The sequence below is a fragment of the Trachinotus anak genome, unplaced genomic scaffold, assembly GCF_046630095.1.
Source record: "Trachinotus anak isolate AG129_WGS33_773 ecotype Australia unplaced genomic scaffold, CSIRO_AGI_Tana_v1 ptg000001l, whole genome shotgun sequence".
NCBI classification, from domain to species: domain Eukaryota; kingdom Metazoa; phylum Chordata; class Actinopteri; order Carangiformes; family Carangidae; genus Trachinotus; species Trachinotus anak.
Window position 1 is genome coordinate 19069514 of NW_027273852.1, and position 26922 is coordinate 19096435.

The 26922-nt window shown below is 41.6% G+C and overlaps 1 protein-coding gene across 4 annotated transcripts in view; it reads left to right on the plus strand.

Moving 5' to 3' along the window:
• The window catches only part of LOC139623787 (aryl hydrocarbon receptor-like), a 52038-nt gene that overhangs the window by 14185 nt on the left and 10931 nt on the right, over nt 1-26922 (plus strand). For all 4 annotated transcript variants that reach the window (XM_071482324.1, XM_071482343.1, XM_071482313.1 and 1 more), the window contains 5 exons: nt 17359-17468; nt 20937-21026; nt 24474-24603; nt 25768-25901; nt 26559-26761. In XM_071482324.1, the coding sequence (XP_071338425.1) occupies nt 17359-17468; nt 20937-21026; nt 24474-24603; nt 25768-25901; nt 26559-26761 (667 nt within the window). The remainder of the gene's footprint in view (nt 1-17358; nt 17469-20936; nt 21027-24473; nt 24604-25767; nt 25902-26558; nt 26762-26922) is intronic.

The window sequence follows — 26922 nt, forward strand, 5'->3', positions numbered from 1 at the left end:
GGACAGGGCCCTCAATATTTCATTGAGACCCATGTCTATGTGTGTGTGTGTGTGTGTGTGAGATGAGGATTAGGAGATGGGGCTTTGCTCGGTGTCCATTAAAAACTGTACACCAAAGCATGGAGAAGAGTTTGCATGCCAGTGGATGGGACGTGTACGGTTTTTCTCTACTATGCAGAGTGAAGACATTGTTATTTTAGGCGGTGATCTTTCAAAGAGAATGCTGCAATGCGGCCGTCAGATGCTCTTGAAGCATGAATAATTGAGAGAAACCCTCGAGTTTAAAGAATTTATGAAATGAAGTCAGAGCAATGTTTGTTTAAGGCAGCGGCTTTTTGAAATGGCTGTTTGGGGTGAGATGGACAGGAAATTGCCCCGGCGATACGAGTGTGTTTTCACTGGATGTGGCAAATGCATTTCATATTTTTATAGCGTGTGTGTGTGTTTGTATGTGTGTGTGTGTGTGTGTGTGTGTGTGTGTGTGTGTGTGTGTGTGTTTGTGTGGCTGCTTTGTTCATATGTCATGTACATGTAGAGGCTCCTGAAGGAATAAAACGAAGCTCACGCTGGCGTCTGAAGCTTTTTCCTCTTCAGAGAAATTTCTCAGCTGTGAACAGAATTTGTGTGAACGTATTATTCCCGTTCTGTAACATATGGAAGTATTCGCTGGCCACTCGACCTGTCAGAGTGAATTATTGATAGTGGATTTCAGTACCAATAGGTCAAAGTGTAGCCTATAGACAAACCCTCTTGTCTAACTGCATTAGCCTACTTCCTGGACAGTCTCTAAGTAATTAACGAGCTCAGGGCTCTTACATTAAGGAAGCTGCTCCACAGAGAGAGAAAACCGTGTGGACCCTGAGGGCCCGTGGCTCGGGGCTGCCTCCGTGGTCAGCCATAATTTGTTGTATGTAAACAGTGCAAATCCTGCTCCTCAGAGGCATCTGAAGGTGGGTGGTCTGAGCGCTGACTTTGCTCCGGTACGGTCTGGGAACGCTGCCGCTGCTCCGACACTGCTTTGTTTGGACACTTAGCAGAACTGTTAAACGCTAAGGGAGAGGCCCACCTTCATGAAGTATTAAAATGGATTAGTTTTGCTAAGCGCTGTGCAGAGGTGTGTTTTCCTCCCTCAGTATCTCTGTTTTGAAAAATCACTTCAGTAAGGTTCATGATTTGAAGTCGGTTGCTCCCCAAACACTCAGCGTCGCGGGCCGGGCGTGTAATTGAATATGTCTCAGGAGAGTTGAACAAAGCCCAGGCAGAGACCCGTTAATCTGGCTGACAGTATTATCCAGCCCAGCTGCCATCTCTGTTATTGTCTGGCGCTACAATGGGCTTGGCCCCTCTCAGCCAGTCTGAAGAGAGGGGCGTTAACTCTCTTAAAACTAATAACGCCGGGATCACCCCGCTCTGGGTGTGAAGCACCTTTCAGCCATCTTCACAACTGTCGTCTGCCTTTTTGGATCATTCATGCTCTGTGCGAGACGACAACGCCATGGCAGTTAATGAGGGAAATGCAGAAAGCTGCAACGTGTCATTTAGTGTCCCTGGAGGTGCTGTAGCCCCAGGTGATGAGACGGAAGTGTTTGTGTGTATTTGTCTAGTTGTCTAATGTGTCATGTGCGACTGTCAGCTGCTTTGTGACGACAATGAGATTTACACTTTGGTCTGGAAGCTTTACGCCACATTACTGGTGGTTTTCTAACTTTTGCAACCGTTCTGCTCTGAAAGGCCTCCACATGCAGTGTTTCCAGCAGCGTTGGTACGGTCACAGATAATTTGGTGTGGCGAATCAGTGATGTGCTTATTAGAATTAGTCTGCTCTCTCCTCTTTATCCACATGTGGGGTGGGTTTTCCAGCCGATGTGTCAAACACTGGACCAAGGCGACAGATTTAAAAAAAAAAAAAAACAGGTTGCTATAAAATTTGGTGAGAATATTTGCAATTCTGAAATTATTTGGGAGATACCCTCTACAGTCACTTTTAGTCAGAACAACACAATAATATACTTGTTGTTCAGCCTAAATGTGCAGTAATAGTAATAATAATAATAATAATAATAATTAGATTTATTTATATAAAATCAGAGACTACAAAGTATTTTGCAAGGATAAAATAACAAATGCAGACAAATCACTCAATATAAAAAAATAAAAACAAAAACAGAAACACAAATAAGCAATGTAAAAATATGTTAACTATTTAAAAGTGATCACTCAAAGGGGTTGTGAAAGAAATTTGTTTTTAGAAGTGATGTACAAGAAGATAAGGATTTTGCGAGTATGAGCTCATCGGGCAGGTTGTCCCAGCAATAGCTCTGCCCCCTTTAGTCTCATCATCTTGAAGTAGGAACTAACACCAAGCTCCTGTCTGAGGACCTCAGACCAGGTGCTGGTTGATATGAGCTAATGAGCTCAGAAATATAGTCTGGGGCCATGAAATGCTTTAAAAATCTTAAAAGCAGTTGTGCGACAGTCTGGTAGCCAATGTAGGGACCTGAAGAGGAGGGGAATATGATCTCTTTTCTTAGTTTTTGTTAGTAGTCTGGCTGCTGCATTTCACACTATTTAAAGCCTGTGAATTGTTTTCTGCTTTATGCCAGTCAGGAGACCCTTACAGTATGTAATCATGAGGAAATGAAAGCATGTATGATGGTTTTTCAGTCGTGTTGCTGGTGAGGTGCCAGTCATGCACTGTACTTTTAACAGCATGTATCCATAGAAAACTGCAACAGATCAAACAGATTTGTTCAAACAAAACAACACCCTTGAAGGCATCCTGCCGAGTTTTAGAGAGTGTCCCCACTTTGTTTGTAGCTCATGTTCACACACAGTCTCTCTGATGGTTTCACACGTTCCTCTGATCAGCTTCAACAGAGGAACAGTGAATGTAACATCATTTCAGGTACTTTTAAGATCACAGCAGAGAGAAGGGGCAGCTGTTAGCTTCTCTTCATGACTTTCTATTGTTCTTATCGTTGTTATTGAGTCTGCTGCTTTCCTCACTTTACACTCTAATATAGAGCTTTTACCATATGTGGGCTCAGTTGCCTTCTTGCAGGAGCATAATGTTGCATAGTGTCCACTGAAGTGCTTAAAGGATGCAGGATACGTACACATCTCATCGTTTGTCCAGTCGCTCCAACACCTCAGCAATAACCATTACAGCCTTTAAGGGCAACTATAAGGCAGAGTGACACAAACACATCATGGCTTCCTCTGCCAACAATTAATGCTTCAGTTACACCTCACACCTCATTCACTGTTGCCTCGGAGCATGCCCTACATCCGTTTTGAAAGACAGCACAGTTATCTTTAGTCTGTGGTGATGATTGGTCCTGTGGAGAAATTGTTACGGTGTTCACGGTGGAGAAAACCCTGACAAGATCCCGGATGACACAACTAAGCCAATAAGAGCTCTGCTGGGTTTCTTGGAAGAGTCACTGCCTGCAGCCAAATGGCTCCTACGTCCTTTTATTTTTCCTTTTCCTGTCCCCCTTCATTCACTCCCCCCCCCCACCCCTCTCACTCCCAGTCTCTTCTGGTTCGTCTCTTGTTTTTCGTGGAAAGGTTCTCAGAGGTTTAGATGCAGCAGGCTGCAAGAATCCAACCTGCCATAACGTGACTGCTGTTACATAAGCGTTACTCTCTCAGATGCATGTCAGATGGTGGTTACTGTGCTCAGAGTTTCAGTTATAGTTCATAGATGGCTGTTTAAATCTGCAGTGGACAGGAGATGAAATTGTGATTAATCCTGTGATTTTATAGTAGCACCATGACTGTTGTCAAAGTGAACTGCAGCTATCGCTATTGAGATGCTCTCCATTGTAAATATAGATGGAGATTAGGAGAAATAATCCCTGTGGACTGCAGAGGGTTCAGTTTACTGTGGTCTGGTGTTGGCTGTGTGTTTACCACTGCAGGCTAACACACACTGTTTCAGGTTTTCACTGACTCAGTGAGAGGTATCCAGAATATTTAATAGGGATATAACTTTGTTACTGAATTCCACTTGTGTCTGATGTGCACATACGTCATTCAGCTGTAAAATATCCTCCTGCCAGAGGGCGATGTTCAGCACAGTTCACATTAAAGCTGCACAAATCAATAGTTTTATATGAACGGGGGGGGGGGGTCAAATTACAATGTGTAATATGAACGAAGCTTATTCCCCTCAGCTTTACGGAGCATTTTAGCATCATCGTTTTAGAACTCACAACTTTACTTTTTTGTTTGGCTCTCGTAACTTTCTTCAGCGACGTTTCCAAACCACAGCAGGCAGCTGTTTCCAGTGACAAAGCTCTCATATACCTGCTGTCCACCACCTGCTCAGCACCAGACAGCAGACACACACAGTTAGCAGCTAGCTGCTGGACACAGTGGAGCATTCAGCTGCTGAAGAGCCAGATATTTACCACAGACACAGGTGGAGACCCAAATAGAGCCAATAAGAGAATGAAAATTGGACATGAATCAATCAAACATGAATGTTGCTCTGTGTCTGCTGGATGTGTAAATGTTTTTTTTATGCTGTAAGATATTTGCCATTATAACTTTATGAAGTAATAATATGTCTATAGCTTCTTGTGCTGCCCCCAACTGGCCCATTACATCAGTCTGTGCATTCTTGACTAAAAGTTTTTCATCAGTGTACTGATTGAACATGTGTGAGGAATAAGTTTGGAAGTTTTATCCAGTTAATTTTTTTTTTTTTGGAGCTGAACCTTTAAACTGTATTTCTACCCATGAATGTTCCTAAAGAGTGTTGACCGAGGAAAAGCAATCGTATTTATTTTGATAGATACTGGGAAAGTTTTTTCCCAGAAAATAAATGATGATTTGCTTTTTGTCTGTACCAAACAAGCATGTTCCCTCACATATTGAGAAGATAATGATTTGGGTATTGCACTTGGCTATATTATGATCTCAATAATGTTTTGATATATTGTTCAGCCCTAGTGAAGAGACACATGGAGAAGACAAGGAGAAAACAGGAATCCAAATTAAGTGTACATGGTATTAATATCATCCTTTTTTTTTTTTTTTACTTTAAACTTTGCATTTTTTTCTACAAATGTTCTCCTTTTTGTAATAAAAAATATTACAATTAAAAAATAAAAATACAAAAAATATAAAGCCCTAATCCACCATAATGACAATGAAACACTTTAGGCTTTTTATGGCCTTTCAACTGGTAATTCTAGTTAAGCTGCAAATCACACAGAGAAAAAAAGAAAAAACACAGCAGCGTAGTTTTCCATAAGGTAGACCATTATATCTATTATGAAAGAACCAGCATACAATGTGCTCCATGAATAGAGAGTTGGCAAACATGGACCTGCAGAGCACAAACATTACGCAACTCCCACTGGATCAGGCTGATATAGGAAATAAATTATGTAAAACCCTATTCTGCTCCTAATAGAACGTACAGTGGCTCTGTTGTATGTTCACTGGCTGTCGACTAATTTGACGGAAATTACACAGAAGCAGCTTCTTGATTCCCCTCGAAATGTCGCTCAGATGTTTACTGGCAAATAATGTCGCTGAATTCATGTCAGTCAATTCCCTTTAATTCAGTGAGGGCTGCAGCTGCAGAGAACGTTGCCTGATGTCTGAGAGAAAATGAGGCCAAATAACTTCATGTATGGACATAAAATTATGTCCATACATCGCTGGCATGACACGGCACGCACAGAACTGGCACACAGCTGCAAATATCTGTCAAAGCTACAGTAACAACGTGTCTATAGCCCGCTGCCGCCTTGCTACTGCTGCTGCTCTGGGATTGGTTACGTAAGCTGTGTGGCCGCTGTGAAAGTCTTGTGACATGTCATGATACCATCTTTGTTTTTGCTCTGTACAAGGGCGATGATTCGTTATTTGAAATATCGCCGTTCCTCCCCCTCCTTCCTGTAGGTCATCTTATCTGTACACAAATGAAAGGCAGAGCCGTGCGGGCTACATGATCAGCTGTGGGTCATCCCTTCATGACGACCCTCCCTCTCTCCCTCCCTCCCTCCATCTCTCCCTCCCTCCCTGTGCCCGTCCTTCCCTCCGTCCTTCCCCCTACAGGGCTTAACCCCATCCCCCCAGCCCTCGCTGATCACGACACAGCACTGAGAGGAATGCAGGCCACCAAAGGGAAAACCTGGTAATCAGGAGTGACCCCTCCCCACCCTACCCCACCCAAATCCCATCACTCCTCACCTCCTCCTCCTCCTCCCTCCATCTCTCTCGATCGCCTCTCATAAGCAAATATGCAACCATGTGATTGCAAAACCTCAGGAGACACGAAAGCAGCACAGGGTGCGTGCTTTCCCCCTGCATTAGTGACCGCGTGTTCATGTTCAGCCCCTATATGTGAGGCTGTGTGTGTGTGTGTGTGTGTGTGTGTGTGTGTTGCATGCATCCATGTGTATGTTAGTGAATGTGGGGGTGGTATGTGTGCATCGCGTGTTCATTTACTGCAGTGTTCGGGGGGTGAAGGAGTTGAAACGTTCTATATTTACTCGCTGCCATTCACACTCAGCTAGAATAATTAACACACAAACACACTCACACACATACTGTATGCATGCACTGAGCTGTGTGTGGCTGCAGGAGTACATGCTGACACACACACACACACACACACACACAAACGCACACAAAGTGCTAAAATTTAATAAATTTTTACTTAGACTAAATCATACATATCAGCAGCTGTAGCGAAAAAGCAAAGGCAGCAGCAGTGTGTGTTCAGAAACACACTGCAAACTGCTGAACACTCATTTAATTTATGTTGCCCAGTGATTGGCTGCAAGTCAAGTTAAAACACAAACAAATTCAGAAAACATCTTCATCAATTTGACAACACATGTGCTCCAGATATTCACAACACAACAGAAGTAAAAAGGATTGAACAACAAGTGTGCATGGACGCTTTATGGTGTGTATTATAATGAGTCTATGCAAGTGTGTCCTAGGCGGGTTCATCACTTTTCATAAAACAGGAAAGTCAAGGAGAGGATGACATTCGGCAAAGAGCCATGGGTCGGACTTGAACCACAGGTCGGGCTGTAATATTTACAGTGCATGTATTGTCAAATGGATGATTTTTTTCTAAATTTGCTTGTTTTTTGTGTTTTTGCATAAGCTCTGAGGGCCAAAACCAGACAATTTTACAGCAGAAAACTGTAATAACAGAGCACGCACACACACACACACACACACACACACACACACACAGTCTGCAGCTTCACTGTCAGCTTCCTTAGCAGCACTTCCTGATTAACTACTAACATGTTACCATACAGATTAAGCACAGCAGTGATTTAGACTTCCTGCCATCAGTGTGATACTGGAAATGTAGTTTATAATAAATAAACAAAATAAACCACCAGGTGCTGCCAGAGCAGCTTCACTGTTCCTTGGCGTTGATTCTTCAAGCGTCTAAACTCCGCTGGAGGACGAGCACCGTTCTTCTCCTTGTTTTGATGATGACGGTTTTATGTTTCTGTCTGTGGGGGCTCTAAACAGTTGAATGCCCCCCCCCCCCCCCCCCCCCCCCCCCCCCCCCACACACACACACACACACACACCTAAGATAAACCTTGTGCAAAAACCACAACCTACATGACTAGTTACTGTACAGCTTTAGAAAAAGGTCGTCAAATGTACACGTCAGCACCAAAGGACAGACATACAAACACACAGAGGGATTGGAGATCAAAAGTTTCATGATTCACAACATGAAACACAAGGATACAACTATGCTCTGTATGCACAGTGTGTGCTGCGTCAGGTGCAGTGTGGTAAATGCTAGACTGGGTCATTGGAGGGGCGTGCTGTGATTGGTGGTTAGAGTTCGGGGCAGGGGCCTGACAGCGAATAAAACCACAGCAGCCTAGACTCTACGGCTCATCCAACCAATCAACAACCAGGAGTGTGTTATCAAATCAGTGTGAATTTGGCCCTGACTGCACGCTCATCACACTCAAAACGTGGGGGCTCAGCGTTCCCTGTGGTCTCTCGGGCCCTGAAACACCCTCACTTTCTACGTCTGTGTATGATTCACATCATTTTCATACTAATCAGACCATTAGGGACCCCAAGACACTGTTGTCCTGTTTTTTTGCCACCTGTCTGTATGTCAATAATGTTTTATTTAAACTGACCCTGGACTTTTGTTAGGTGTGGTTTCAGTCAGGAAAAGCTCCTCAAGCTTTGTTTGCTATGGTTGAAAATAAGCTGTTATAAAGTCGTGCAGCTGGAGCCAGTTCCAGTTATTTTGGTGACGCTGTATCATGACCTGAGGCACATGTGCATGCAGGGCGCTGTAGGTGTGAAACAGGAGCATGATTCTGCACCTGCATGGTCTTTTCCTCACGTCAAACTGACTCAGACAGACTTTGGAGAATGGTTAATGACGAAAAAATGGCTGATCATCTTTTGTACAGCAGAGATATGAATTAACAGGATCCTCTGTGGAGAATGGATTCAAATCAGGATCAGACTCATAACCAGAATACAAGACAGGACATACAAGACATACTCCAGGAGGAGTGGGAATTGTGTGAAAGTAAAAGTGATTCTTTGCGTTGTGCTCGTCCTCGCTGCCTGCGGTCTGAATCAGTCCTGGCACGGCTCCAAAGTAAACTGCAGCATTTCCACCTCCAGTAACCAGTACGGGCCAATGTGGGTGGGGCATGTTGTCTAATCATCAGCATTAACGCAGTGGCTGAGGAGCATCCGACATCATGGGTCTCTGTCACCCCCCTCCAACCCCCACGACTCTGGGTTAATGCTGTCCAAATATAGCCCTGCTTCATGATTCAGACTCCTGCTATTGTTATCCCATGTGACCTGTAGTGGTGTAAACAAACATGTCAGCTCCTGAACGTGAGGAGAAGAATTCTAATCATAATTTTTTTAGTTCATATTTTTGTACTTAGGTTGATCAGTATATTAATCTGTAAGTAAGCATATCCCACCCCACTTCCACTAACAGCAGATACACTGTAGTGTCTCCATCCGTCTAACAACAAGAGAAAGTGTCACTCGGGGGTTTTAACAGCGGCTCTGTTGCGTTAAGTAACATTTGATCCCAAATCTTTCCTGTGATTGGTTGAAAACGCTAAGTTAAGTCTCCTTTGGCAGCGGTGTGTGTGTGTGTGTGTGTGTGTGTGTGTGTGTGTGGGTGGGTGTTTTTTTGTTATCAAGGGTACATGGTGGACTGCAGTGACACTGTGGAAGACTGCCAAGACCACATGTAGGGATTGGGCGGGGAATTGAGGCGACACAAGCACAGAACATCCTCACTAATCCTGTTGTAAATAGCATGATGGGACAAATTGAATGTGGTCAAATATTTGATAAATATTTGCTGTGTGCTTAAGGTTTTTTCGGGTCTCAGCTTGCAGCTTGCCCTCTGTGAGATAACTTCTAGTGTACTGGCTCAGGTTTTGGCTCTCTGCGGAGTGGTGTCAGTAAGATTTATGCCTGAGCCCATACAGGATGAAGGCCAGGACCAGAGAGCAAGCTGGCCTCTGGGTGACAGTCCCAGGACAGAAACATTTGTCTCCTGAAGGTGCTGACAACTGGATTTTGGGTCTATGTGGTTCTGCAAATCATGTGTTTTTGGAGGAAATAAAGTTGCTGGTGAAGGACCACGCTCTTCAGGGATGGACGGTTGGTTTGCAAAGTGCAGAACTTTGACAGTAGAGACTGGAGTTTGTGTCCTGAATCACATGTGCGGCTGGCTTTGAGATACTGGGCCAGGTCTCTAAGTCAGCTTTGACTTTTTCACCATTCAACCAAACAAAACCTCAGTTTTCCTCATCAGGGAACCTCCATAAGAGATTATGAAGCTCAGGCTTCTCAGTTGTGTTTGCCTCACTAATGTGTGCTAGGCTAACGTGAGGAGGCTAAATGCTAACACAAACCCACGGATACTCAGTAAACTTCACATGTTTATGTTCTGCACATGTCATGATGTAGACACAGGTTTTCAGGTTGTTCGGCAAGGCAAGCAAAAAGAATTACAAGGCTCCAGGTGCATTACTGTTATAGGTCGGTTCCCTTGAGCCTGTTTTATCCTGATAACGATAAAGTTGCACGGACAACAGAAATTTAGTGAAATTGTAAAGTGTTAAGAGTCAGGAGGTTTCAGCACTGAAACATACTGAGATACTGGCAGCACAGAGACTGTACCATTCTGCACAGTCTGGCAAATGGATGGAGAAAGCTTATTAACCTTAATTATGCCCTATGAACTTTCAGTGCATTTCTTTATCGGATCTTCTTGCACTTTGCCTTATTGAATAGACTTAGTACTTGATACTTAAACCAAGGTTTCTACTGCACTGGGGCTTTAGTGATGCCCACACTGTAAGTCACTTTGGAGAAAAGCATCTGCCAAATGAGTGAATGTAAATGTAACTTGTTAAAATAGATGCAAAACATCAGTTAAAGATTTATATCATCTTGTTATTCCCTTTTGAGGATATTCTCATGGCTCCTTTGCCAAGTTCTTGAAGAAAAAAATTATTTAAATAATTACATTTAAATTTTTTTGGCTAGCACTGTCACTGCCCATGGGTACTCCAGCTTCGTCCCGCAATCCAAACCCATAACCATTGGGTTAATTGGTTAGGTGTGAATGTTAACCCCCAGTGTCCCTATAAAGATAAGTGGCATGGATAATGAAAAAAAAATTTTTAATTTAAATAATCAACTTTTTGACAGTCTTTTCACAGTCAAAATTTTATTTACATCTGCCTTGATTTGAGAGATTTACACCTTTGATACATGAAGATGAGCATGGAAAAAAATATTAGAATGACCCTTCACCTTCCAGCTGCATCACTACTTTCCAGGCAGAGCAACCTGCAATAAAAAATGCCTCCAGAGGCAGCTGAATGTATGACAAACCGTCTGGTTTTCAGGGTCACTGCTCGTTTGTCAGGTTTGATTTATCAAATACCGGAGCAGTTACATTAGCCGAGGGCCAGTGTGGGGCCCAGTGGAAGGAAGAACCACACTCTGTCCACTGAAGGGTCGACTGGCCATGCTCATATTGTCCTCTGGAGCGCATTCATAGTACTATGTGTATCTATCTGTAAGAGATCAAAGAATGACTAACCAATGATTCAATGTGAGTCTTATTTATTCTAAACAAGAGCTTTGCAGAGATTTATAGTGAGTTTCAGATCATCGTTGAGCTTTTCTTTATTTTCTCTTTCATTTTTTATGATTTAAATTCTCATTTTTTATGATTAGAATTTTTACATTGAGTGAGGTTTTAACAGAAGCACTAGATCGATTTCTTACTTCACCTGCACGTGCACTTTATAAAAGAAACTGACCCTGACACTAAACACAATGTATTTGTAATGATTTTTTATTTATCTTTTATTTTTTGTATGTGAATAGATAAATTAAATCAAATCAAACTTTACTGTTTTGGTTCACTCTCACTGCATCGCTCTCAGCTGCAGCAGGTGTTTTTAAAAACTGCAGACAGACACAGTGAAGTGGAGAATTAGCAGCTTCAGAGCAAAGGAGGTTGGTGGAGACCAAAAACAGAGCTACAAGAGAAAATATTGCACTTGCATTTGTCATGTGGCCAGAAACACGGACCCCAATGAATGCTACGCTATAAATTGATTTGTAAATAAGTCTGTGTTTTGCTCACAAGTTCGCCATATTAACTCAAAATGTGATGATCTGCCAACGTTATGTTCACAACTCGTTTCTGCTGCCTTCAAGTGGCCAAATATACATCAGTTTTTGCAGGTTTATGATTAAAACCAATTTTGGTTATTCAGGAGTTGTAGTTTAAGTTGTTTTCCAATTCAATGACACATAATTAATGATATCATAAACCTTAATTTTTTAAATGAAACTTGGACAAATTTAAACATGAAATTTCTCTTGTACTTTTTTTCCAAGTGTAGGCAGAAGAAGATGTTACTGTGCAGAACAGAGTGAATGATAAAGACACAGAGAGTGTGGGCTGAGCTGTCCACGTAATATAACTTCACTCTGGTGTTTTCATATATATTGTTTGTTGTGCAGTAACGTCAGACCTCCATTATGGGAAAGCCAAGCTGTTCTATTCAATTGACTGGGAACGCCTCTGGCTGATAGCTGGAGCGCTCCTGTGCCACATGTGTGTGACGGCAGTGGGAATGTAAATTTTTCATTATGTACACTTGTGCCCACTGAAGCTTGATAACAAGATCTGCTCTTTGTCCTCCTCTGGCCATTCAAGAGGCTTTGTGTTGGCCCACTTTTTCTGGCTGGGTTCTGATGTGTAAACTACCAAAGTGCAACACACACACACACACACACACACACACACACACACACACACATGTACTTCCATCTTTGTGAGGACACTCATTGACATAATGCATTCCCTAGCCCCTTACCCTAACCTTAACCATCACAACTGAGTGTCTAACCCTAACCCTGACCCTAACCTTAACCTAAACCTAATTCTAACCAGAACTCTAAAACCAAGTCTTAACCCTCAACATGTGATTTGAAGTGTCTCAAAAAGTGAGGACCGGCCAAAATGTCCTCACTCTCCCAAAATGTCCTCACTCTGTTAGTAAAATACTTTTTTTGGTCCTTACTATGTAGCAAGTACAAGTACACACATATATATATACACACACACACACACACACAGATGATGATAAAAGGAGGTGCTGACTGTTACTCTGCAGAGCCCTGTGCATGGTGCAGTAGATTTTACATGATATTAACATTACAACCTTTGTTTTCTCATGATCAGGAAATAATTATCATATGATCAATAAAATTTGTTTTCTACTGATGACATTACAGCTGCGGCTGCAGCCACGCTGCATTTCCCATAATGCTGTTCTTCTAGTGACTGATAGTGACCCTTAGCTACTCCACAATGAGCTAACAGTGGCCTACACTTACCAAATTACAGATAACAGGCACTGCAGTGATATAATTACAGACTCATAATGTGCCTGTGTGTCTGTGGTTGGGAACAATTAGTTAAATTACAAATCAATTTGGTATTAGCTCCTGCTGATTATCACACCAGAGTCACACAAATGTTTTTCTAATGATGACAATGAGGCAAAATAAGGCTTGTTATGTCATTATCACCGAATGATTTGTTCATCACATCAAGACATGGTGATCACAAGGGAGGAAAGTGCATAATCAAACTGAGATGAGATGATTTGATGGTGACAAGTAAATAAAACATGAAAATATTCAGTTTCAGCTTTTCAAACCATTATTATGAAAAGTGTAATTGCCAGTGATTGTTCAGGATAGTCGATAGTAAAATAGGGTTAAATCTTTATTTGTGTTTTTGTTTTTTGTTTTGTTTTTTTTTGGGGGGGGGGGGGGGCATCACTGATGTGTCATTTCATACATATAACTTCTATAAAATACTAAGTTTTCAATAATGCAGACACTGAATTGTTTTGGCTGTTAGTATACAGTAGAATGTGCAAATTAACATAAATTCAATAACTGTATACAACTTTAGTATTTTCCAAGTAATTATAGCCAAAAATTAGTCATTATTTGTCTATTTATTTCCCTTAAATGAAAGCTCTTAAGTTATTTTTACTGTTATCTTTGCATGATGTCTGAAAAATACAAAAACTGTCCAGCACAATCACCCAGATGATGTCTTCAGGTGATTTGTTTTCCAACCATCAAAGATATTCAACGCAACAGAAAGAAAACTGGTAAATCCTCACATTAGCAAACTGGAAGCAGTGAATTATGGGCAGTTTTGCTTGATAAATGGTTTAAACTATTGACAGATTATCAACATTGTCTTTGATTATTTTTGATTTTTGATAAATTAATTGATTTGTATGTATTAGAATTATATTTGTATATAATTATCATTATTTGTACATATTATATATTGTAATATATTTGGTGATGATATGATATATGGTGCAAACCAATAGGCCATGAATACACAGCCACAAATCTTTAGTTGTGTTAGAGCCATCACATTTTTCCAGCTGTGAGTCGCCCCTCCATGTTTTTGTGGGTCAAGAACGCCTCACTCTAGCATTGCCAACGCCATCTCCTCACCAATACATTGGATTATGTCACACATTGTTCTCAGCAGCCTCTCTAAAAGTTGATCCAAGATGTCTGTATGGGAATAGGGTCAGGGGCGTCCGGCCCAAAGCTGTGTCTCGTGTGAAGGTACAAACCACATCAGACTCTCAGCACAAAGCCCATATGCTATCCAGTGTCTGCTCTGACACTCCTGACACCGCCCCACCCCTCAGATGGACTCCCTTGTTAACCCCCTTTGCAGACAACAAAAGGTTTGACCCAGAACCCAGTCATCCAATCATGTCATACTTCACCCTCAGATTCAAAGGTCATCGTGGGTCGCAGAACAGTGCTCCTGCAGGGGTCAGAGATTAATGTGCTTGACCACTCCTCTCTTTCTCATGACATCACCGCAGCTCATCATCTCACATTATAGAAAAAAACTAATTAATATGATAACATGAGCTGCAACTGCCAATAAATTCTATTATCAATAATCATCTGATAATCTCTCATCGATCTATTGATGTTTTTAGTCAATAGTGCTGAAAAAGTTCCATCATAAGTTGATCCAAAGTGATGCAGACCAACAGTTCAAATGCTTCATTGTGTCAACGCAGAGAAGAGCAGCTCATCCTCACAACTGAAACCCTTTTTTTTTTTTTTTTATTTTGAAACCTACATTATTTACTTTTGCAGTCATCTTCTCCTCTTTTATTGGTGCTGAGTGTGATTTGTTTTAATGTCATATTGTGAAATTGTGTGAAACTGCAAGTGCCTTCACAAAGCCCTGATCATGTGACTGACATCAGTGTTTTTATTTGCAGTATGCAGCCAGTATCTCAGAATGCATTCTGCACCAACCGGCAGCAACTGTGACGACTGGTTCAGAGGTTCTCCTGAACTCCTTTTTTTTCCTTTTCTGCTTTATATTATAGTGATAGTAGTGATAAATGATAAAGTCAGGGGAGCGGAGAGAGAGAGAGAAAGAGAGAGAGAAAGAGAGAGAGAGAGAGAGAGAGGCATGTAGCAAAGGGGCAGATGGTACGGCACATGGTACGCGTTCTACCAGATGAGGTGGTGTAATGAGATGCTTCCAGTCAAGGTCAGAAATTAATTAATTATCTTTGTTATATCAATGTAATGATGTTGAAGTCTGATAGACATTTCTACAGTCTGAAGAGGTGTTTGTCACATCACCTTTGTGCCCATGGAGTCATGCAGTAGAACATGTGATACAAACACTACAGGTACCTGCTGCTAAAGTTTACTCTACACTTCCACTGGTGGTTAAAATGAAATGTTTCACACTGGGACATGATTTTTGCTCAAAGGTCCCATATTTTACACTTTTACAGGGTTTTATTTAAAGTTTTGATATCTCTTATGTCATTCTCTGAACCTGTCTTCTGATTGGCTGACTGACACACAGTCAGCACTGAAATGAGCCGAACAGATGGTAAAATTGGGATTTAAATGCTCTGGTATTCCTGATAAAATAAATGTAGCCACTGGTGTGTAATATTACTGCCTTTGTGACGGTACAAAAGAAAAAAGGTTAGACTGTGGGTATGGATGGGGTCATGGCTGCAGGCAGTGAGTGTTTCTTTGTGACTTTGTGACAACTTCTGATTTTTTATTTTTTCATCCTGTGTAAGTTAACACACATCTCATGGATGTTACTTTTTCTGGGTGGGCAGGGGTCCCTGCACTTATTTAACCCACCAGCCTGTTGTCCCCTTCACACGCCTGCTGGACGGGAAAAAAAAGTTATGATGTCATGGTGGGAAAAGGGAGAATCCCATTGGGATGAGAACAGCTGGGGTCCACCGGCCCAATGAATGACTGGGAGGCAGGGAGAGAGAGGGGAGGCAGAGGGGACTGGGGGGGTGGGGGCAGTGGTAAGGCTGGAGAGGAGAGTGGAGGGGGGGTTGAGTTGAGCTGAGCTGAGCAAGCAGTAAAGTGCACATATAGTGACGCCTGAAGGAAGTGTCGCCTCATCTCGCTCCAGTGTGACAACAAAGCAGCTGTGGAAAAGACGAGCAGCTCTTCACCACAGCTCTGTTCTCTGATGCTCATGTGCAGCCTGTGAACACAAACACACCTCAATAGATGTTTGGTCAAAGTGTGCAACATGTCTCAGTCTGTCCTGAAGTCTCCTGCTGACGTTGGCTTTACTTCCTTGTTGTACATATACATATATTTTGTCTTTTCTTCTGACCTTATTTTTTTTTAAAAAGAAGAAAATTAAGCAGCGACCCTTCCCTTCCCCACGAACTGGGCTTGCACATTTGATAAACATGATACAAAACTATTATAAAACTCCAATAACAGAGATCCAGACAGAGTTACTTTGGTCATGGGAGGGGGGTTGCTCCAGGAAAAAGTACCAACACCAATCACTGATATGAACAGACGAAGATCCACTGTATTTATCCATGTTCCACAGCCCTAAACCAAAGTGTATCATTTATTGTAGATGACATTTGAAATATTATCTGTATGTATTAATTAAAAATCATGTCTGTGAACCAGTTTCGTTAAATGAGGAATAGTCGTGAATTATTAAAGGTGATAAAGTCAAAGAGGGCTCAGGGCCTCCAGGAGCCCAAACAGATGAAAAGAGTTAAACCAGGTGTTTCATTAGTCATTGCTTTATTTTCTTGATTAACAGATGAAAATAGTGTCAAAAAAATTGATGAATTGAAAACAAGATGTCCTTCTCAACTACCTTCACATTGTTTTGTCCAATTAACAGTCCAACATCCAAAAAAATCGCAATCACATAAGACAAAGAAAAGCAGCAAGGGCACAGCTGAGAAGCTGAAAGTAGTTTATCATCTGCATTTATAACATGACAAACAATTAACTGATTCAGTGCAGTTAACTTTCTTGATGTAGCTTGTAAGATTAAATACATGCATCAGGAAATACAGGAGATAATGTTAAAGATTGACATTCATTCAGCCAACCGAACAAAGTATAAACAGTATATCCACCTGTGCACAGTGTTATATGGCTGTAAGATACTGAAATAACAAAAACATTTTTTTCTATTGTAATCTTTACCACTGATGTGCTGATGCCATGTTGAATATGATATAAGTAAGTTGGACAAAATAAAAGGTCTGGATTTGTAGAATTTCAGATTGGATGTGATGAATGTTTCATGAGCTGGAAGCGGACGTTCATGCAGCATCTGTAGTGTATGAAGCATGAGGCAGTCTGACAGTCACAGCAGTGCTTTGCAAACATTATCACAGGACTAAAGCCTGTCCCCCCCACCCGCCCCCACAGTTGCCCTGAACAGTCAAAACGGAGTGACTCCAGCCAGTGCAGATGATGACGACAGCAAAACGGCAGGAGCGGTGGAGGCCAAGATCCCTGAAGGCGAACTTCTGCTGCAGGTCAGTATCAAAACTGCATTTATTGTTATTTCTCCTCTATCCACAGTCCTCTTATCTGTATCATCTATTGCTTTTCTAATTGCTTTTTGCTTCAATATCTGAGATTGTTTGTTGCTACGTGTTGCTACAACTATGTTCAATATTTTATTGAAGGACAGTGTCTGTGGATGGGAAAAAGCACTGATTTAATTTGTGTGTCTGGACCACCCGTGTTTTACGTTTTTTTATTCTTCCTGACAAGTGCCCAAAATCTATTTAGGCCAATGACAGGGGCTCAGCGGCTCAGGACAGCTTACCACTCAATACGTCGGGCACTGTCTGCTGTGCCCTCATGAAAAAATTAGTGCACTGTTCAGTCAAATGAGTCTGCTGCTGAACTGCTGGATAAAACTGGATAAGACTAATCTGAATATCATATCATCATTCCCATGAATATGGATTATTTTGAACAGATAATTCACGGATGCTTTGGAAATCCATCTTTTACAAATCTTAAAGGAAATTTCAGTGATTTTTCCTTTGACAGCTTGAGTCGTGTTTTCGTATCTTTGGCCATTTTATCTGTCAGCCATAGTCACGTTTAAAGGAGGAGTTTAACATTTAAAAAACTAGACTTTTAACTTTGTTGATGGAAGTTGTATGTGAGAATGAGCACCACTTTCTGGTATGGTAAATCAATGGTAGCAAAGGTAATAAATAATGATGATACAACGTCAGGAAGTCCTTACTCAGATTTATTTTTTATTTTAACCTGTTTGCAAAACCAGCCTGCCGTTCCCCTATGTTTCCAGTCTTTATGCTAAGTTAGGCTCAGTTTCTGAATACAGGCTGTGTGCATTTCTCTGTGGACTGAGGCTTTGATACTGTCACTGTATTAATACAGAACCTAGACCTGATTTATAATTAATTAAAAAAAAAGAAAAAAACATGGAAATCTCACTTTATACAATATGGGACCTTTAATGCTACTTTACATTGACATTTTGGTCAATAGTATTCTTCCAACTCTGTGGCAATAGTTTGGGGAGGGGTCTTTCCTGCTTTACCATCACTGAGCTGAGTGGGAGCCCTGCAGCCAGGCTTTCAAAATCTGAAGAGCCTGAAACCAAAAGAGTGGAGGTTTTTACAGCAGCAGATGAATATGGCAGCAGTGTTCGGCTATTCACGAACTTTCGCTCACTTGTGCTCATACTCATAGACTTGTAAATAGACATAAGATACTAAAGACTTGTCATGTACATATGAGATTGTTGATGCAGTGGATTAATGCCTCCACAGTGTAAAAATGATGCAATGACAGTACATAAAGTAACTTCCCTCCATCCTGGATATTTTGGACAATTTCAGGTCACTGTTTAGCATTTAAAGAAAAGACCTGATCAATAGACCTGTTTTCCATTCCAGTCGAAACAGGAAAAAAAATCTCTCCTGGTTCAGGGGGGTTCTGTGCCCTCTGTTCTGTATATGATTGAGAGGCCGAGCTCGCCGGCTGCCACATCTTTTAGGGATCTGCTGGAGTCATTGATTTTCCAGTCCAGTTCTTCCCAATGTGCAACACACTGGCATTCCAGGAGAGGAGAGGAAACAGCCCGCCCGCCATTCCCCGACCCTACCAGGGAGGTTTTCGTTATTATGATAAGCCCACATTTCCCCAGCTTGTTAGTAATGAGAAATGAAAGCTCATTTGGAGAAACAGAGTCCATCAGGAGGTGAGTGTTCCACAGGGGGCCTCGTCCTTCTCCACCTCCTTCTCTCCATCCTCAGGATGAAAGGGGAGATGGACAGCAAGTGGTCCACAGGCAGAGGTTTATTTCTGAACCCAAGTCTGAACTGGTTTCTTTGCTGTTCTTCATATCAGACGGTCGTGAATTATGGAGGAGCTGCGAGCGTATCAATTATTCAGACTGAAAGTGGAGGAAATGTGGCAGAATGTTTTAATTGTGCTGTCACTTTGTAGTCATTATTGAAAATGAACGCACACAGAATGGGTCATTCTTTCATTGCAAAATTTTGTAAGTCATCACTTCTCTTTAGCTCGTCCTCATGACTGCAGTAAATCCTTTGCAGATGGGAGGTTAACAAGTTTACAAGAGTAGACGGTGTTGCCTAATTTCTGACAGCCTTTCACATCACATCGGGTTCCAAAAGCAACTGAGCATTTTTTCAGTTGCTCCTAAAGGTTGAACAAACTTTGGAGGGATGGAACATAGGAGGTCAATTTTAGTGTGTTAGAAGAATCTGAAAAGGTGAAAACATTTGGTAGCTGCTTATATGAGAAACTCAACCCTGATATTTGGTTGTTTATGTTCACTCTGGAGGAAGTGTCACAGATAATTGAGGTGAATCACTGGTTGTATTATCACAAAGAATAACATGGCGTCTTCAGTGTTAATCACCCCTGCACCCTGTGGGCTGATTTAGAAAAGAGACGACTGCGTTTGTATGAATGGCTGTGGCTCTGTGAGGACAGTTGTGTTTGTTTGTGTTCTGTTTGGTACATGACTGTCAGTGTGTTTATTTATGAAATGTTCCCATATCGGGGGAGGGCACGTGTGCGTTTAGTGAGGTGGAAATGTTGGACCAGCTGTTCCCCTTTGAAGAGAAACAATGACTGCGCTCCATTTCACCTAACATGCTACCTTATTTTCCCTTTCCTTTCCTTTACCTTTCTTTTGCTTTTTCCTTTTTTCTTTTTCTTTTCCTTTTTCTTTTTTCTTTTTTCTTTTTTCCATTTCCCCTTTTCCTTTTTTTCCCCTTTTCCTTTCCCTGTCCTTTTATGATTTGAGCAGTTAGTAGTGCTGTCATCTTGCTGGTCATCACAAAACTATAATCCACTCTCTAAAACTGCATTCATGACTAACAAAAAAACTAATGATTGATATAATTTTCTTTTCCCTTTACTAAAATTGAATAAATTAACTTGCATATGTAGAAAAATTGTATAGGCAAAGAGCTGATGGCTTAACACACTAATCACTTTATGTATGCCTATATGCTTCATACATCTTTGCTGGCTAAGGTGTAATAGTTGGTGTTTTACAGAACAGAAGAGTGGAGGCTTTTCATATTTAAATGATCTGACGAATCAGAACTGTCACCATCCACGACCCAAATATAACAACTTCAAATTAGTTATGAAAATTATCCATTAACCCCTCCACATTTCAAATTATGCTCAAGATGTTTGCTGTTGGAAAAAGTAAAACCCAGTACTTAGAATGTAGAGGCTAGTGTGTGGGGGGAATGGGAGATCTGAGAGAGTTGACCATCTCTGCCTTTTTAGAAAGCCTTAAAAAATAACCCTTAAATATACAACATTTTGGTTGTTCAGTGCCAGGAAATTATTACTGACTACATGACTTGTATTATTCCCCAATTTTCCTAACTGAAAGCGCTTACAGAATGAGAAATAATTGTGTGTGCATGTCCATGCTAACTGTTTGTGTGCATCCTATTTTTTACCCACAGGCTCTCAACGGATTTGTCCTGGTTATTGCTGCCAGTGGCACCATCTTCTACTCCTCTTACACTATCCAGGACTACTTGGGCTTCCACCAGGTATTGTATCACTACCAGTCTTTTCTGTACGTGTCACCTCTATTAACCAGAATTAGAAATGCAAATAGCTTATAAGGGAAACCTCCTGTCATTCTACCGTGGTGACAATACAGCAATCTGACATAGAAATAGTCACAGTGGTCTGGGTCTCCAGAACACAGAACATCAATTCCTGTGGCTTGACTTACAGCCTCTATTTGTTAGCTTTGTATCCAGAGAAGGACTGAGATGATTCCAAAATTATCAGACTCTTTAGGGACTTCTGTGATGAGCATGAATGAACCATCTGCTAACCAGACTCCACAAAATCAGCAGTGAAGCTGACATCACAACCTAAAGTTGGAAAAGTTTAGTCATGATTGATAATTTTTCCCTTTTATTATGCCCAGTGTGCTCCTTGCCTGAACTGCAGTCAAACTGCCACAGTGGTTTGAATTTGCAAGGAGGGGTCCTTCCCCTCCAAAACATTGAGCTCCTGTAAACTTGTATATTACGCTTGGTCCATAGGCAATCAGCGTGAGAACAGGGCTAGTGCTAACTTGGCTACCTCGTCACATGTTCCTAATTGTGCCTGTATAGTCATCAATCAAGAGACACCTTTACAAAATCAGACAGCTGAGTAATTCTTCCAGCGTCTTGTTGGATCTCTAGTGGTGGTAGACAACAGCATGTAGGTGCTTTAGCGAAGTGTTAATTACATTTTAACCTGTCATGTCTATCATTTAACCCAGCCATGCTTTAACTCCAACTCCTGCATTTTCTGGAAAATGGGTCGACAGAAGTGCAAAGCCACAGAGGCACATACTGTATGTTATTGTATTCAACGTCTAGAAGCTCTGTTTCTGCAGTTGAAAGTGAGGTCTAGATGGATGGCTTGCGTGCAAAATCTGCTGGGAGCAGCTCAGGGGTCTTACTTGATCCATTGGTCTGCTCCCTGCATGGTGCAGAGTCAGGGGCTCAAAACAGCAGCAAAAAGACCTGACCTATTTATAGCTTGGCCTTTTTGTAGAAACCACTAGTCACAGAAGTGGGCTGCTTTGAGCAACACATCTCTGCCCTGCAGCTCAGCTGAACAGCACACATGGAGACTCAGCTGAGTGCACCTTTGCTATGACTGTTGGTAGAGATACAAAAGTGAAATTTGCTTTTGAACACTATGTTTTGGAGAGACTTTTCCCATACACACTGCTGGAGCCACATGTGACAGCTACTTCTAATGCTACTGCCATGGCTGTTGTACTAGCCTACAACTAATAGCACTACCTCTGCAGTAGCATTTAAGAGGTACACCCACAAGGCTAGTAACTCCTCTTTAAGATTAAGATGAAGATAGCCTTTGTTAGTCCCACAGTTGGGAAATTTGCAGTATTACAGCAGCAAAGTGGACAATGCAAGAGAAAGCAACTATGTAGAATCTCCATAACATGTAACACTCCCAAACACCCTACAAACCACCAAGGAACACAGATGGAAACATCCATAAAAACTCTAATAGCTATCTAATAATATCCTAGCAAATATTTAGCAATACCTTAGCAACCACCTGAATACCACTGCAACCACCTAGAAACACTGTGTCAACCACTGAACAGCTATTCAATAGAAACCCTGCAGCAACCACATCAAACATGCTAACAATCATGCAGCAACTAATAATGCCTTAACAGCAACGTAGCAACACCCTAGTTATAACTAAACTAAGCACAAAAAGTAAGGAAATTTGTGTTTGGTAGATTATTTCTTTGTTGTAACAATGCTTCTTGGCAATAAATCTTATACTGTTGGAAAGCCTGTTTATTTCCCTTTTAAATGGTGCCATATTTGCAAGGAACATGCATTTGTGGGATGAGCAGCAGAGCTGAGTATGTGGGTTGCACCCATGAAAGATTTGCCAAATCTTCTCTGCCAATGCCAAACAGCAACAACTCAGTAGCGTGTGGAAGAGCCATACACAGCCACAGCAGCCTGGCACCTCCTCCTCATGCTGGTCACCAGCCTGGTCACACACTGCTGTGGGATGGCATCCCTTTCTTCAACCAGCATTTGTCGCAAGTCAGCCAATCTGGTTGTGTTGGTCACTCTGGCATGAACAGCATGCCCAAGCTGATCCCACAAGTGTACAGTGGGGTTGAGGTCAGGACTGCTGGCAGGCCACTCCATCCTCTCCACTCCCAAATTCTGGAGGTAGTCTCTGATAAACCCTGCTCTTCGGGGGTGAGTGTTGTCATCTTGGAGGATAGAGTTTGGTCCCAGACTGTGGAGATATGGGATTGCTACTGGTTGTAGAATTTCATCTCGATATCTCTCTGCATTGAGACTGCCTCAAATGATGAAAAGCCTCGTATTTCCAGAAAGGGAGATGCCGCCCCACACCATCACACTGCCTCCACCAAAAGATGTTACTCTATCGGTGCAGCAATCACCAAAGCGTTGTCTGCGTCCTCCCCACATTGACCCTACGATCCAAGTGCCGTAGGCAGAATCTGAACTCAGCGCTGAACACAAAGTTCCTCCATATGTTCAGGTTCCAGTGCACGTGTTGCAAATACCAGCGCAAACGGGCCTGATGGTGAAGGGATGTCATGGCAGGCCTCCTGGCAGCCCTATGAGATTGGAGATTGGGTGCGTGTTACAACAAAGAAATAATCTACTGAACACAAATTTCCTTGCTTTATGTGCGTATTTTATTAAACCTTTGCATCGACTTGCCAAGACAACTAACAACCATCTACTGAAGTTTGACTTTGTTAAGAACATTTAGCCTTTTGTAGTTTTCATTTATTGTTTAAAGAACACAGTTTGAAGTCACATAGGACACAAACAACTGGACATGACATACACTTTGAATATGATGTAAGCTTTAGGCTACATCCACACAAATAAATTTACATTTTAAAATGTCACTTTAAAACAAAAACATACAAGCGTAGCTCCATATCAGCTCATATCTTATAATATGAACCCATTTGTTTGTCACCGTGATTATCTTGTAAGCCACTTAGCAAGTGTTGGCTACAGCGGAGGTAATCAGCTTATTGATAGCAACATAGGAAAAGATAAATTATCTCCTGCAGGGAGTGTAAAGACTACAGAAGAGAATAATAATTCAAACATAAGAGAATAATAATTAGTTAATGACAGTCAGACAAAGTGTATTAATGAGGAAGAGGAGGAGGAGTCACAAACTGAAACTATTCAGGGAGGTGACTAATCAATACAGACTGCCGTACATCCTCATATGATTCATATTTTTATTATGAGTTTATTTCTTTGGGATTATTAACATCAGGTACATGATGACAGACTATTATATACAATGATGAGTCACAGTTCTTTTTCAGGTGTACATTATTACCTACATGTACTGTATATCCTGTATGTCTCCCCCTGTGTGTCACTTTGTTTACTTTGCCGTGAGCTAATTCTTCCTGTCGTTACTTTTCTCAGACGGACGTCATGCACCAGAGTGTGTATGAGCTGGTCCACACAGAGGACCAGCAGGAGCTCAGGAGAAATTTGCACTGGGCTTTGAATCCTCCTGCCGCTGCATCTGCAGTTACCCAGGACTCCCCCCAAGGTGATCATTCTCTCCTCCTACATGAGCAAAACTCTGAGGTCCTGTTGGGACTGGATACTCTAAACTGAAACCCTGGTCTTAAGGGCAAACAAAACACCAAGACCAAGGAGTTTTCCTTTGAAGGTTCAATATTTGACTTGAGACTGTCACGCTGGAATATTTTATGCAAAAACTGTCTTCAAATCAGCAACATTTGCACAGAAACATCTACTTTAATGATTTGAAGAAACATTGTGCAGACTGGGCATTATTGTAAGTTGTTGGAGCTGTTGCACTACAGCCTGGAAGCTTAACATCTACCACAGCTGTATTTTGAACAGGTGTCTATGTTCTCCTCAGAACAAAATTCAGTAAAACTTCCTGTGCTTCTAAAAACACAAAGTTTAAATAATTAATAGCAGACTTTTTAATCCTCTTTGTGCAGCTTCAACCCCAAAAAACTACCACTGTGAAATGTGCTGCACTCCTCTGCAGCCCTCAGTGTGTGTGTTGACATCCATATCAGATGGTTAAGTACACACAGTTTAGGTATTAAACTGTAAGACCATCCTCAGGTCAGGTCACATGACCCTGTAATCTTCACTGTGGCTTATGAGGTGAACTGGTCCCAGATCTGTATTTGGGTTTTAAGATGCTTATGTCTGTGTGCTTTGGTTGTGAGCAATGTGTTTAGGTTAAGACCCACAACCCCTGACACAACGAACCCATTCCTGCAGCACAGGGGCATAACTGCAACAAATGCTGTAGGTTATGTCAGATCTATCTTAAAGCAGCATTACATAAGTGTATTTTCTACAATTGATGGTGGCTGATGAGATGAGACAACATTAAAGCATAAGAATAAATACAAATGACAGCTTGACGTCAGGTCAATGTCACATTTATGACATTACTACGGCCTCTCAACAGATACTGCTTCACTGTGGTAAACCACCTTTAGCTTTGGTAATATGACACCATGATATTTAATACATGTACTAGGTATAATTTCAAGAGGAGTCTGGTCAAATTCTTTTCTGATTGCCTCACTCAAATGTTGATGTGCCGCTGCAAATACAGAGTGATCCAAAGCAATGAAATTCATTTAATTATTACTTTTGCAATTCGCAGGTTAAAAGTGACTATGCTGAATAATCATTGTCGCTCATATTTTGTTGACCACAGACATGGAACCTGACAGCAGCTCCTCTCTGGTCACCTACAAACCTGAGCAGCTTCCCCCGGAAAACTCGTCCTTCCTGGAGAGGAGCTTTGTGTGTCGTTTTCGCTGCCTCCTGGACAACTCCTCCGGCTTTCTGGTAGGTTACATATTTTAAACAAGATGAGAGAAAATCTGAAGACAAGAGGTATGGTCTGACTTGACTTGCAATGGACTTCAAAGATGTACAGTCCAAAATCTTGTTTGAGTCCACTCCCACAAGACTTCCCACCACTTCCGCCTGCTCCCACAGATGTACCATCCCACTGCCAGATAGCTCTCACTTACAACAAAGATTTTTTTCTAGGATATTTATCTAAATGAGATGCATGCAGCTTTTGTAAATTATAGAAATACACTTAATTGTGTAAGAGACAAGAACATGTCTTCTTAAATGCCTTTAAAGGTTGAAAAAATAGTTTCAGTCTGAGACAGGATTGAGAAGCAATGTTTTGTGTTCAGGGCAGAGTGAGCATATGGATCGAGAACAGAGAGCTAGATTATGCCGAAGGCCATGGGTGTCACAGAACTACAGTCCAGCATTCAGGCCAATCTGACACAAACAAAGAGGATGGGGGTTATTTTCCTAAAATACACTCCAGTGATACGCAAGGAAACCCTTAGAGTAACGCCTTGCAATGATAGTTGCCAATATTATTATGTACAAGTGAATGTTTGCACATTTGAAGTTTGCATATTTGAAGTACATTTATTAAAACATCTCTTCAAATCTGCATTTATGATCCTTGCTTCACAGGCCTTGAACATCCAGGGCAGGCTCAAGTTTCTGCATGGGCAGAACCAGCGGCAAGAGAATGGAGGAAAGGCGCCGCCGCAGCTTGCCCTCTTTGCCATCGCCACTCCTCTGCAGCCTCCATCCATCCTGGAGATCAGGACCAAAAATATGATCTTCAGAACCAAACACAAGCTGGACTTCACACCACTGGCCTGTGATGCAAAGTAATGATGCTTTTCTGTTTACTGTCACTCGGCTCGTTGAGATGCTTATTTTTGGGAGGCTAAAGCAGTAATATCAGAACTTAATATTATATCCATGTGGAGAAAGCATCATCCTACGCGTTTGGTTTCCTGCTCTTGTTCCTTTACTGTACAATCATATA